Raw genomic sequence first — 13,338 nt, 5'->3', positions numbered from 1 at the left:
AGTCTAAACCAATTAAGAAGGTGAAACTGCTTCAAAGCACAGCCATGACACATTTTTCAAACCCAGTCATCACAAATGAACCACTAGTGTGAGATTATCCATCCATCCATCCATCTGAAAAATATGTATTGAGCAGCTACTGTGCCCCAGGCCCTGTGCTAGATGCATGGGATATAGCAATGTTCAAAGAAGATGAGAGGACCTGCCTTCTTGGAGCTGACATCCTACTGGGGAGAGAGGAAGCATCCCATGGCCACAGCTAATAAGTAAATGCAGTAGTCTGTTAGAAGGTGATGAGAGCTAGGGAAAGAAGAAAAAGTAGAACTGTATTAGAGGGGTTGGTAGGAGAGATTGCACCTTGCAATGAGCAGATGCCATTCATGGCTGCTCCCCAAGGCCATGGTCGTGGGAGGGAGGAAGCTCTGGACGGGGGCCTTGGGAAGTCACCTCTTGACCCTGACCTGTGTCCCTCCCTTTCAGGCGCTGCAGCCTGAGTGACCAGACCATGGAGACCCTGCTTGGTGGCCTGCTGGCGTTTGGCATGGCGTTTGCCGTGGTCGACGCCTGTCCCAAGTACTGCGTCTGCCAGAACCTGTCTGAGTCGCTGGGGACCCTGTGCCCATCCAAGGGGCTGCTCTTCGTGCCCCCGGACATCGACCGGAGGACGGTGGAGCTGCGTCTGGGCGGCAACTTCATCATCCACATCGGCCGCCAGGACTTCGCCAACATGACGGGGCTGGTGGACCTGACCCTATCCAGGAACACCATCAGCCACATCCAGCCCTTCTCCTTCCTGGACCTCGAGAGCCTCCGCTCCCTGCACCTCGACAGCAACCGGCTGCCCAGCCTCGGGGAGGACACGCTGCGCGGCCTGGTCAACCTGCAGCACCTCATCGTGAACAACAACCAGCTGGGCGGCGTTGCCGACGAGGCCTTCGAGGACTTCCTGCTGACGCTGGAGGACCTGGACCTCTCCTACAACAACCTCCACGGCCTGCCCTGGGACTCCGTGCGCCGCATGGTCAACCTGCACCAGCTGAGCCTGGACCACAACCTGCTGGACCACATCGCCGAGGGCACCTTCGCCGACCTGCAGAAGCTGGCCCGCCTGGACCTCACCTCCAACCGGCTGCAGAAGCTGCCCCCGGACCCCATCTTCGCCCGCTCCCAGGCCTCCGTGCTGGCCGCCACGCCCTTCGCCCCACCCTTGTCCTTCAGTTTCGGGGGGAACCCCCTGCACTGCAATTGTGAGCTCCTCTGGCTGCGGAGGCTGGAGCGGGACGATGACCTGGAGACCTGTGGCTCCCCGGGGGGCCTCAAGGGCCGCTACTTCTGGCACGTGCGCGAGGAGGAGTTTGTGTGCGAGCCGCCTCTCATCACCCAGCACACGCACAGGCTGTTGGTTCTGGAGGGCCAGGCGGCCACACTCAAGTGCAAGGCCATTGGGGACCCCAGCCCCCTCATCCACTGGGTGGCCCCGGATGACCGCCTGGTGGGGAACTCCTCAAGGACCGCCGTGTACGACAACGGCACCCTGGACATCCTCATCACCACGTCTCAGGACAGCGGTGCCTTCACCTGCATCGCCGCCAATGCCGCCGGGGAGGCCACGGCCACGGTGGAGGTCTCCATCGTCCAGCTGCCACACCTCAGCAACAGCACCAGCCGCACGGCGCCCCCCAAGTCCCGCCTCTCGGACATCACTGGCTCCAGCAAGACCAGCCGGGGAGGGGCAGGCAGCGAGGGTGGGGAGCCTCCCAAGAGCCCCCCAGAACGAGCTGTGCTTGTGTCTGATGTGACCACCACCTCGGCCCTGGTCAAGTGGTCGGTCAGCAAGTCAGCGCCCCGGGTGAAGATGTATCAGCTGCAGTACAACTGCTCCGACGATGAGGTACTGATTTACAGGTGAGCCAGGGCTGCGCGAGGCAGGGAGGGGTCTGGCTGGGGGAGGAGGGGGTGATGGCAGGGCTTTGAGCTGTTCCCACCTGAAGCCCTCCTCCCCAAAGGTGCCTGAGGGGATCATAGGCAAACCGTGCCATTCGTGCAGGTAAGAAGAGATGAAAGAACATCATCTGCACGTTGAAGAAGAGAGGAACCCACATGGGCAGCCCCAGGAGATGTGTGTGTAGGAGGACCAGGATCCCTAGGGGGGTGGCAGGGGTAGGTGGTCATATGGCTGTGAGCCTCGGAACTTTCTAGTTTTAGCCACAGCTAGAGGACATGCAGGAACAATGAGGGGCCTCTTGGTGAACGATCTGACTGCTCCAAGGAGGAGCAGGTCTGGCCTCACCTGGACTCAGATGAAGTCGTGATGAAGACTTTGAGGTCAGGACGGGTAGAATTCATGGCCTGACCACTTGCTAGCTACGTAATTCTCCTGGGCTGCCTCAGCTTTCCTCATCTGGAAAATGGGGGTAATCCATACATAACTTAGTCTGGACACTTGGTTGCAGGTAATCGAACCCAAGTCAAACAGGCTTTATAAGAAAAAAGCAATGTGTTGGGTCATGTTGCTTCAAGCTCAGCTAGACCAAAGCCCCACAACCATCTGCATTCTCAGAGCTTTTTCCCTTCCCTAAGTTCCACTTCTGGGTTGGCTTCACCTGCAGGCAGCTGCTTTCCCTAAGCAGTAGAAGGATTCATGCCTTTTTCTCAGTTTGTCCCACTGAAGTCCTGGTGAGCTGTGATTGGCTAGAGCAGGTCACGTGACACCGAGATAATCCTGCCCACCTGTACTGACCTCTCTGGTGTCAGTCTCCTCACCTGGAAATCGAGACAATGATGTTGACCTTGTAAATTGGCTGTGAGAATCTAGGGGCTATTGCCCAGGCCTGGAACGAAGGCACAAAAAGGCTGCACAGAATTGCCTGAGCCATTCAGAGAAAGGGAGGAGCTTACAGCATGATGGACACAACCCAAGGGGCTGGAGATCTGGCTCCACAGGAGCTCCCTTCTCAGTCTGTGCCTCGTTTGTGCTACACATGAGGGACACGGCCTAGAATCTTACCACTCAAAGAATGCATGGTTTCTTTGAAATCCTGTGTTACCTTTTATGCATGGAAAATGGGCATTCTGGGGAGAAATCCTGTAGGCTTCACCTACAGCCAAGGGGTCCATGGGTCAAGCGGTCAAGTACCCTTGATCTAGCATTGAGGTTTCTTCCAGCTCTGACTCCTGAGTTGATGAGTCTCTGCCTGGGAAGGTGTGGGAGGGAAGCGGAGGTTCCCTTACCTGCCACATGCTTACCTGGAATTTCCTTTACCTGTTTTATCTGGAGAGCAGCTTCATTTCTAAGGATAGAGAGAAAGCATTAGGACAAACATACGCATATGTGCATGTGTACAAAGATATATAGACAGAGATATATAATTAAACTTAAATATGCATATGTGTATTTTTCTAATTATAAAAAGTAATAGTCTTTATAGCAAATTTGGAAAATAAGAGAAATGATAAAGAGGGAAATAAAAATGATCTGTAACCACTCAAAATTGACCCGAGGCCTTTGGCCTCTCCATTTTATTTCAATTCCAAACAATATTTATGATCATTCTAGCGTGTGCTTTTGTTTCTTAATTCCTCCACTCAACATTATAGCTGCTTAGTTCCCATGGTGTTCAAGTATTTTTCACTCGCTGCCCCATAATTTACTTAACCAATCTTCTATTGTTGGACATTTAAGTCATTTGCCATTTTTTAATATGGAAAGTAATGCTGCAATGACTATCTTTGTATATTAATTTATTTGGTGCAGCTTCGGTGATTTCCTTAGCATATTTTCCTAGGAATTGAATTACTGGCTCAACGAGTAAAGTATAACCTTTATATGTTGCATATGAATATTTATTTACCCTCTCGCCAGGGGAAGGTGACAGTGGCCACTTTGACCACTCCTTTGCCAGTTATTGAATATCTAATTACTTGCCTCTTTGCCAATTTTATAGGTGGAAAATGGAACTTGTTTTCATTTGCATTTCTTTGATAACTTCTGAGATTGACCTTTGAAAAATATGTACTATTTCTTCCCTTGTGCATTTATTATATGGTCTGACTTTGATAAAAAGTGTAAAGGTGACAGCTCCCAGCGCTGGGGCTTGCACGGGCCCGGGATGAGGGGGACTGAAGTCTGTGAGGCGGTGACGCTGCATCAAGGTGGCAACAAGCTGAGGGTCTCACAAACTCCGCGAGGGTCACAGAGGCGCTGGGGCAACACTCCTGCACTCACTCAAGGTGGGAATTCAACCTGCTTTTACTTGGTGATTGTCATCCTGGAGACACTCGGTTTATAAATATAAATAAAATGGAAGCATCAGCAGCCTCGGAATTAAAAAAAATGCTGAGTTCCTTTTAGGGCATCATGAGGATTAGAAGAGACACAGCATGGCATGCTCTCCAAATAGTGTGGACACATAGTAGGTGCTCAAGGAATACAAATTATGACTATTGTTGGTAGTAATAGTAACCATGGTAAGAGTGAGAGTAAGACCATTTCCGATCTCCAACCTGGGGAAGGAAATGGAAGAGGAAGGTGAGATACACAATTCAGTCTTTAAGAAGACAGGTTTCCAAAATTTTAGAGCAGAAGGTCAAGGTGCATATGTAGCCAGATAATAACAGTAACAGTCACTAGCCAACATCACTGCCACTTATATGCATATGATGTGTAGCCCTAGAGGCAATATTTCATTTAATTCTCCTGGACATACCAAGAAGTATGGAGGCCGAGAGAATTAGAAAACTCTCCGAGGTCACATAGCCAGAGAGAGGCAGGACTGACTTGAGCCCAGGCCTTCTGGCTTCAGCCCTGGTGGCACTGCCCTGACCATGAATCTGACTCCAGAGAAACAGGAGACTCAAAGAAAGAAACTGTGGATTTTTATTTAATTTTTAAATATATTTTTATTGATTTCAGAGAGGCAGAGAGAGAGAGAGAGAGAGAGAGAGAGAGAAACATCAATGATGAGAATCATTGATGGGCTGCCTCCTGCACACCCCCTACTGGGGGCATGTGCCCTGACTGGGAATCGAGGAATCGAACCTGTGACCTCTTGGTTCATGGGTTGATGCTCAACCACTGAGCCACACCAGCCCGGGCTGAAACTGAAGATTTTTAGAAAGAAGTGAACCCATGAGAAAGAAAAGACACCAGCGGCTGCACAGTGGCTCTGTGGTATGCTCAGACTTGGACAGGAAAGTGTACAAAAGAAGGGAAGGAAGGATTGTACGAAAAAGTGACTATTAAAGAGGGGCACACACTGTACAGAGAGAGCTAAAGGCGGCCAACAAAGACTTTTAATCCATGACCAGAGCAAGAAGAGAAAAATGACAAAGGTCTGCTGTTTGGGAAGGAAGTTGCAGGAGACTGGACAGGAGCCAGCAGGCAAAGCTGAGCAATTTCCAATTTGCCTCCACCCTCCCCAGCAAGCACAATAGCAACAATATCATCAGTCCTCACTTAACGTCATCTGCAGGTTCTGCGACTTTGAGCAATAGGACACATAACCAAGCCAATTTCCCCCTAGGCGAATGGATACACACAAGTTCCTCCCACATCCATCAACGTGATAGCGAAACGACATTATTACTGGAGGATCTACGTGGAGAGCTGACTGGCACCAGGCACTTACTCTTCTGGGGGCGTTATGCGTACTAACTCCTTTAGTTTTCTCAGACCCCGCCCCCCCCCGCCCCCGGAGACCAGGACTGCGCTTATCCCACATTTCACATGAGAAACTTGCTCCAGGTGTACACATGGGGTAAGCAGCAGAGACGGAATTCAAATCCAGGCAACTTGGGAAGGACAAGACCGACACTAGGGAGAGGGCACCAAGCCCAGCAGAGATGCATCACAAGGCAGACTGGTCTCAGGCCCCAGGGGACGCGTTCAGGACTAAAGGAAGCTGAATGACGTTCCCAAGCCCGGGGGAGTGGTCCTGAGACAGCAGGCATAGAAAGGGAAGTGCCTAAGATGGGGAATGGGCACAGACTCCACTTTCCACAGAACAGGCCCAGAAAACCAGGGCATGCAGGCTGGGCATGGGCATTCTGAATTCCAGGAAGAATTTGTCAGCAGCTGCTGTAAGCCCCTGGAAAAGAAGGCTGATTGTCGGGATCCCATGTGGGTTCACAGGGAGCAAATCCTGCCAAGTTATCGAGCTGTCCTCAGGGGACACTGTGGCCAGGAGTTCTCAACCTTTCAGTCTGCCTCCTTGTCATTCAGGAGGGTGGCCTGCTCAGTGACGTACCTTCTGGCTCTGTGATCCTCCGCGAGGCCCTGTCCCCACGCGTCTGCACAGGGAGGTGGGCCGGATGCTCTGGGTGGTAAGCACACTTGGAAAATGTCCTAGGAGTTTCCACTGGCGGTGACTCACGGCCATAAACGGAGCACATCCCCACTGCACGGGGCGGTTGACAAAATCTCACACTGTTTTTGGAATGAAATGGAGAAATGGAAAGGGGTGGTGGGCTTACAGCTGGCCAGAGAAGCAGACTGATCAATAAATGGACGTGAGCATGCCTTGTGCCTCAGGACCTGCCTCCATTCCCGTGCTGCTCAGTGTATTTCCTGTCGGCATGGATGACAGCACAGAGAAAGCGTATTCCTTGGTTCAAGGACGCAACTGCCTGAGTTCAAGGTGGAGGAAATCGGGCTTAACTGGAATTTTGTGTGGCCGGTTCAGAGTTTTAGTTGATCTCAAAGGCATTATGGCTACAAAGTAATGGAGCTGCGAAGAGACGCCTGTAGTGTTCAGTTGTGTTAACTAAGTAAAGTGCTCAGATCATGGGAGGGACGTTACCGTTCTGAGCACTGAGTCATCCCAGCAGGCTGTGATATGTTTCACACAGAAGACACCGTCTTAGGAGTCATCTTCCCAACTGCAGTGTACCCAGCGATCAGGTGATGAGGATGGGGTTCGGGAAGCTTGTGTGTGATGGGCAAAGGTTGCCTTGGAGACAACAGGACTTAGAAAAGATGTCATAGCACCCTTGACTTATTCAAAGAACTTACATGAGTAGAAGAGAAACACACACACACACACACACACACACACACACGTAGCCATCGGCCCAATACAAAAAGATTCCAGTCCTAGCCATTTTTGCTCAGTGGATAGAGCATCGGCCTATGGACTGAAGGGTCCCAGGTTTGATTCCCAGTCAAGGGCACATGCCCGGGTTGCAGGCTCAATCCCCAGTAGGGGGCGTGCGGGAGGCAGCCAGTCAATGATTCCCTCTCATCATTGATGTTTCTGTCTCTCTCTCCTCCTCTTCCTCTCTGAAATCAATAAAAATATCTTTTAAAAAAATTCCCACAGCAACAGCTGTCCATGCCTCTCCCATAGCCTCTCTGGCTGTGGGATGCTTGGCTTTGGGTCTTGCTCTCTCTCCAGCATGTGCTATTCATGTGCTCCTCATCTCTGGGCCTGCAGCTCCTAGTAAGTCCTGGCCCACAACAGCTATCAAGTCAACATTTGGTGAACTGAACAGAATGGAAATGAGCATCAGGGCTGTCCAACAGCAAAATAAGTCAGAGCTGTCACTGAGCCATGAGCTGCCCACGCCAAGAGGGTTCAGGCAGAACCTGGCTGACTCTGTTCAGGGCTAACCGGTGGGCAGCCTGACTTTAACATGTGACTTAAATGAGTCCAGCCCTGATAGTCTATGACTCTGAGACTTTTCTAATCCCAGGAGCAAGACAATATGGTGACCATGGTTGGGGCCACTAAGCCTCTTGCCTCTCAGGCTTTGAGTCCCAGGACCTGAGGTCACAGACAGGGACTTTGGCATTGGCTCGGTTTGTCCCACCAGACCTGGACACTAGTCACTGACAGGTCACCACGACCCACGCCAAGGCCCCACAGAAGCCTGGGAGCTGCGAGCAGCATCTGAAGGCATCAGGTTCAGTTTCTCTGCAGGAAGGGAGAGCGGCCCCCAAGTCATGGGAAACTCGGGTTTGAATCCGGCTATGAAATAGTGCCCTGCTTTTAGCAGATAATTAGCTCTCTCATGCTCTGAGGGTTCTTGCTGACTTCCCAAGGCCTTCACCTTCCCTGAGTGCACCCAGCCGAGCCCTGCAGGCAGGCCTGGCACACGGGACCCAGACAATCCTCAGGTGGGGCCTGTTTCCCATATGAGCAGGGAGGGTGGACTGCCCCATCTCTCAGCCCCAGAACCTGCCCTTGCAGGAAGTGGCTAGCATTAGTGGGGACAGTGTCAGAGGGAGGAGGGGGCCAATAAGGGGAAGAGGCAGGGTGGCGAGAATGGAGTCAGAAAGAAGAGGTCCCCCCTACCCACCCAGGAAAAGCAACAGCCCATCCAGCTCAGCCTCCCTCCTGGTGCGACATGGGAAATTAAGTGGCCTGCATGTCATTATCAGTCCAAGTGACATTCACAAACACTTGTCTCCAGGAGTCATAGGGAACATCTGTCAGCAGGCATGATGTTGGAACGGTCCCCAGGAGGGCCGGGGCCCGGCAAGCTCGCTTCCACAGCACAGGGTGGGATTAGCCAGATGCAGCCTCGCCCTCGTGGTGCCTATTATGTGCCATCGTCTCCACATCGGAAGAGCGAGGGATTATGGGAAAACTGCGGGTGGGGGAAGCAGCAGCACTCATGCCCATGCTCTAGCGGCAGGCCCTTTCCAGGCCACGATTCTTCCATGATTCCCAGGCACGCCCCCCACCTGGGGGACTGAGCTACCCACTGAGCTTCGCAGGGCTGTGGGGAAACAGCTTTACTGTAGCTACATCTTCCCTGGGGAAAGGATAAGAGGGAAGAGCCAGCTCCCATCCCATCAGCATCTTGTCAGTCAACATTTCAGTGGAGACCTGCCCCTCCCCTGGAAAATACATACAGTCAAACCTTGGTTCTCAAAGTTAATTAATCCCAGAAGGCTGTTTGAGAAGCGAATTGTTCGAAAACTGAGTTGTTTTCCCCCATTATAAATAATGTAAATTGAATAATCCTTTCCAGACCCCCAAATGATTCCCTGTTTTAACCTTTCTCAATTGCCTGCGATTGCTGTTTTGTGAGCAGTTTCACACCGTTAGCACCATCAGCACTTTTGATGGCTCTTTATGTTTTAAAATTGTGCTAGTCATTGATTTCGCCATGCCATCCTCAGTAACCAGATCAGACATGCGAACACTCTCTCATACTTCGCAATTATTTCTATTGTTCATACAACTTTCCTTTTCACTTTGCTGCTACCACTAACCTCCTTAGGATCCGTGGTGTATGTATGTATTTATAATAATAAAAAGGTAATATGCTGATTAGACCAGACATCCTTCCAGGCAAAGCCAGGGCTGTGAGGGAAGCCCTGGTCCCAGGTGCCAGAGGGAAACCGGTGCCAGCAGCTGGGGGAAGGAAGGCCTACTCGTACACGAATTTCATGCATTGGGCCTCTAGTTTAATAATAATAATAAGCAGTAACATAAGCAAAAAAACAAAAATATTCATAGCACAATTTCCTGAGATGTTAGTAAAGCTCAGTTTAGCAGTAAACTGACTCATACTCACGCGTTCTCTCCTTTGTTCCCTGAAAGATGTGTGACTGATGATACAGGTATCGGCATGAAAGGGTTGTCAGGTCAAGAACTGTGGTTTTGTTTGACAACCGATACATTTTTCCGTGAACCATTTGGTCGAGCACTGAACTGTTTGAGATGGGAGACGTTTGAGAACTGAGATATGACTGTACATCTCTTCCATGGGGTGGAGGGAAATTTACTGATGAACCCGGGATCTTGTGGATACGCGGAGAAATGATAGGGACAGGTGTTCCTTAAGGGAGGGGGCAGGCCAGGCCCAGGACCTGCTCCTATTCGGGAAGATTCTTTGACTCAGCTACTTCCCCAGACACCCCAACTTCTACAGAAAGGGTGGATTGAGCCTCCACAGGCAGAGGAAGGCAAAGGTATAAAGGAGGAAATTGGGGTGGATGGCGGGGGGGAGGGAAACTCCCCAGCAGTTCCATGGTTGGAGCCAAAATCAAAATCAGCCTGCCTTGGATTTTATTTTTCTAATACTTCTAAGGTGGTTTTTTTCTTTCATACTGTTTGATTATTGGAACCTGACATCCACAAGTGGGGATGGACAGGGCAAATATGACAGTATGCCCATTGCATGGTTGGTAAAACTAAGTCTCACATGAACTGAGTTGATTTCCTAAGGTTCTACAACACAGACTGGAGATCGGTCTCCCAATCCAGGTGCCACGCTGGGAGCACATCCCACTGACACCCCACGAGGCTTTGTGAAGACTGACGACTCAGGCTGAGGCACAGACTGTCATTTCTCTTTGGGGAAGATGGGCGAGGCCACCGGGCATCTGATGGGATTTCTCTTTCAGCTTGAGTTGCTTCGCTCACGTTTTTAAGTTCCAGCGACGTTAGAGAAAAGGGGAGCGGGGGTGCCAGTGAGTACCTTGGGTCCCACTCAGAACTAGTCCCCTGGGACCAGCTGGCAGAAAAGATGGTCGGGGTGAGGATCCCTGGGGTTGCATGTCTCACCCGGCGAGCCGCTGTGCAACCCATGCTGTCAGAGGCCTCACAGAGAGAAAGGGCCTGGAGGCAGAGGGGGGAACCTAACGTGACTTACACGCACAGCGCACATGTCTCTCAGGGGAAAGACGTCCAGTGGGAGAGAGTTTAGGTCTCGTCTTCTGGGCAGCATGACCCCCAGGGGACCCACCTATCTTTCTGCTCTGCCATCCTCAGCTCAGTTCCTGTCCTTACGGTCACCTCATAGTGTAAAAGGGGCTGCTGGAGCTCTAGTGATCGCATCTCATTCCTGCACATCAGGAGCTATGGACAGCGAAGGGAGGGGTTCTCAGAAGCTCTACCAATAACTTTGTGTCACGTCTAATCGGCCACCCCTGTCTGCAAGGAAGGTGGGAAATGTAATTTTTTTAAAGGTAGGCATAAGACACTGCCGGAGATAGAGAGAAGAAGGGAGGCAGCCAGCAGCCCTAGAATTCAAGTTGGCACCCAGTTCCACCATCTCCTCGTCCTTGTACCGTGGGTGAATCATTTCACTGCTCTCAAGCTCCGTTTTCTTATCTGTAAGGTGGGAGCAGAGATTCCTTTCTGCCTATTTCATACATTGCGGTATAAATTGAATGGGATCGGGTATTTGAAGGTACATCTTTCATAGTCAACTCTGAAGGACTGGATACATGTAAGTACATATAAGTACTTACTGTGATTAGGAGACCACCCCCTCTCCCTTCCCTGTTCTTGTCGCTGTTCCCCTGGCTGCCTTGTGTGGCGCATTCTTCAACGCCTCACTCCCATTTTCCTGTCAACCAGGAAAATGATCTGATAGGGTTTTAAGAGATCAAGGTATAAGGTGCAACCCCTTCCAGAAATGTAGGTCAATTGGGAACTCTGTAGGTCCCAAGCGAGTGAATCTCTAATGGTGGGATTTCAAAACTCACAGCAGGTTTGTGTCTAGGAGAGTCGTTTTTAAGGGGTGCCTCCCAGGGGCGTCTCAAATCGTAGCACTACCTTCTCGTCCTGCCCTCTTGCTCTGCACAAGAAGATGACACTACTCGGATTCAAGAGCCTCAGGGCGTCTGTTTAGAGGTGACTAATTTCTCCACTTGTCATTTCCTCATCATTCTCAGAAAGCTCTGCGGGAGACAGCTCCCAAGATAGAAATAATTAGCAGCGCAAAGGGATTCGTGTGCATCAGGCCTGCCTTTCTTCTGAAATGTGGCTGCTTCCTTCGAGTAGGGGAGAGCCAGAGGGCTGGCCCCCCCGTTGACTTTGTATATGTTTGGTTAGTGTGCAGGTGGGGTGGGGATAGTGTTCGTTTCAAACCAGAAAAACACCAAGGAAGGTTTACAGAAAGGGGCCTGGGGGAGGAGTGTCTGGGACTTGGGGGTCAGGGCTCGTGGTGGCGGCCATCAGAATGACAGCAAACACTCTTTGGCAACTAGACTTTTTCGAGCATGTTCCAGGCAGCCAGCTCCTGGCAGCCTCAGGTGAGCTCAAGTGGACCTGGGTGGGCAAGGGCTGAAGCCAGGCTCTGAGACCAAGCCCGGCATTTCCCAGCCTGGCTTTGCAGTTTCCCACTGCAATCCCTGGGGAGCTGTGTGCTCCCTCCGGGAGACCCCGATCAGCCTAGGGTGGCGCCCGCTGGAGCACCCGGGATTTTAAAGCACCCCAGGGATTCTGGCGCGCATTCAACATCATGCCACTGTACCACACACCAGTGGAGGCAGGTATGTGGGAGCACTGGTGGGCAGACCCTGCACATCCCACAGCTGCGGTTTGGTCTCTGGACTTCTGGTGAGGGGAGAAGCCGGAGGTCAGATTCTAGTCCCCGCTCTACCATGCACTAGGCCCCTCACCTCTCTGAGACTTTGCTCCATCTGCGGCATTGAAATAAAATCCCTCCCAGTGGGGATGTCGCCCAAGAGATAGAGTGTGGGAAACACAAGCATCTTGTGCATTTATTTGCGGGAGCCATTTTCCTCATGCCCAGCTGAGCCTGGGTGATGGCGACGGCATGGTTTTATTGTGCTTTGCAGACACTGTGCTTTTCACAGGTGGAAGGTCTGTGGCAACCCTGCCTCGAGCAAGTCCAGAGGCACCAGTTTTCCACCAGCATCTGCTCACTTCCTGTCTCTGTGTCGCATGTTGGTAATTCTCACAGTATTTCAGCATTTTCATTATTATTATATGTTATCGCGATCTGTGATCAGTGATCTTCGATGTTATTATCATAATTGTTTTGGGGCATCACAAACCGCACCCATAAAAGATGGCAAGTTTAATCAATAAATGTTGTGTGTGTTCTGACTATGCCATCAACCAGCTGTTCACCCATCTCTTTTCCTTCCCTCCGGCCTCCCTAATCCCTGAGACTCAGTTATATTGATTATTATTAATTAGGTCAATTAATATCCTTACAATGGCCTCTAAGTGTTCAAATGAAAAAGTCACGTGTCTCTCACTTTAAACCAAAGGCCAGAAATAAGTAAGCTGAGTGGGGAAGGCGTGTCACAAGCCAAGATAGGCCCAAAGCTAGGCCTCTGCACCAATTAGCCAAGTTGTGAATGCAAAGGGCAAGTTCTTGAAGGAAACTGAAGGTGCAGCTCCAGTGAACAGTAAGCAAGTGACACAGCCTTACTGCTGAGATGGGGAACGTCTTAGTGGTCTGGAGAGAAGATCAAATAAACCAGCCTCAAGCCAAAGCCTAATTCGGAGAGCAAGGCCCCAACTCTCCTCAATTCTGTGATGGCTGAGGTGGGTGAGGCAGCTGCAGAAGAAAAGTCTGAAGCTGGCAGGGGTTGGTTTAAGGAAAGAGCCATCTCCATTACATAAAAGT

At 51.0% G+C, this 13,338-nt stretch overlaps 1 protein-coding gene across 1 annotated transcript in view; it reads left to right on the top strand.

Annotated features, from left to right (window-relative positions):
* The first annotated feature begins 505 nt into the window (after positions 1-505).
* Positions 506-13,338, top strand: part of LRFN2 (leucine rich repeat and fibronectin type III domain containing 2) — a 39,114-nt gene continuing 26,281 nt past the window's right edge. The window contains 1 exon segment of the mRNA XM_023744505.1: positions 506-1,905. Coding sequence (XP_023600273.1) covers positions 506-1,905 — 1,400 coding nt within the window.

This window comes from Myotis lucifugus, unplaced genomic scaffold (genome assembly GCF_000147115.1).
Source record: "Myotis lucifugus unplaced genomic scaffold, Myoluc2.0 scaffold_466, whole genome shotgun sequence".
NCBI lineage: Eukaryota > Metazoa > Chordata > Mammalia > Chiroptera > Vespertilionidae > Myotis > Myotis lucifugus.
Note: the sequence above shows the minus strand (reverse complement) of the source record. Positions and strands in the feature narration are given on the sequence as shown.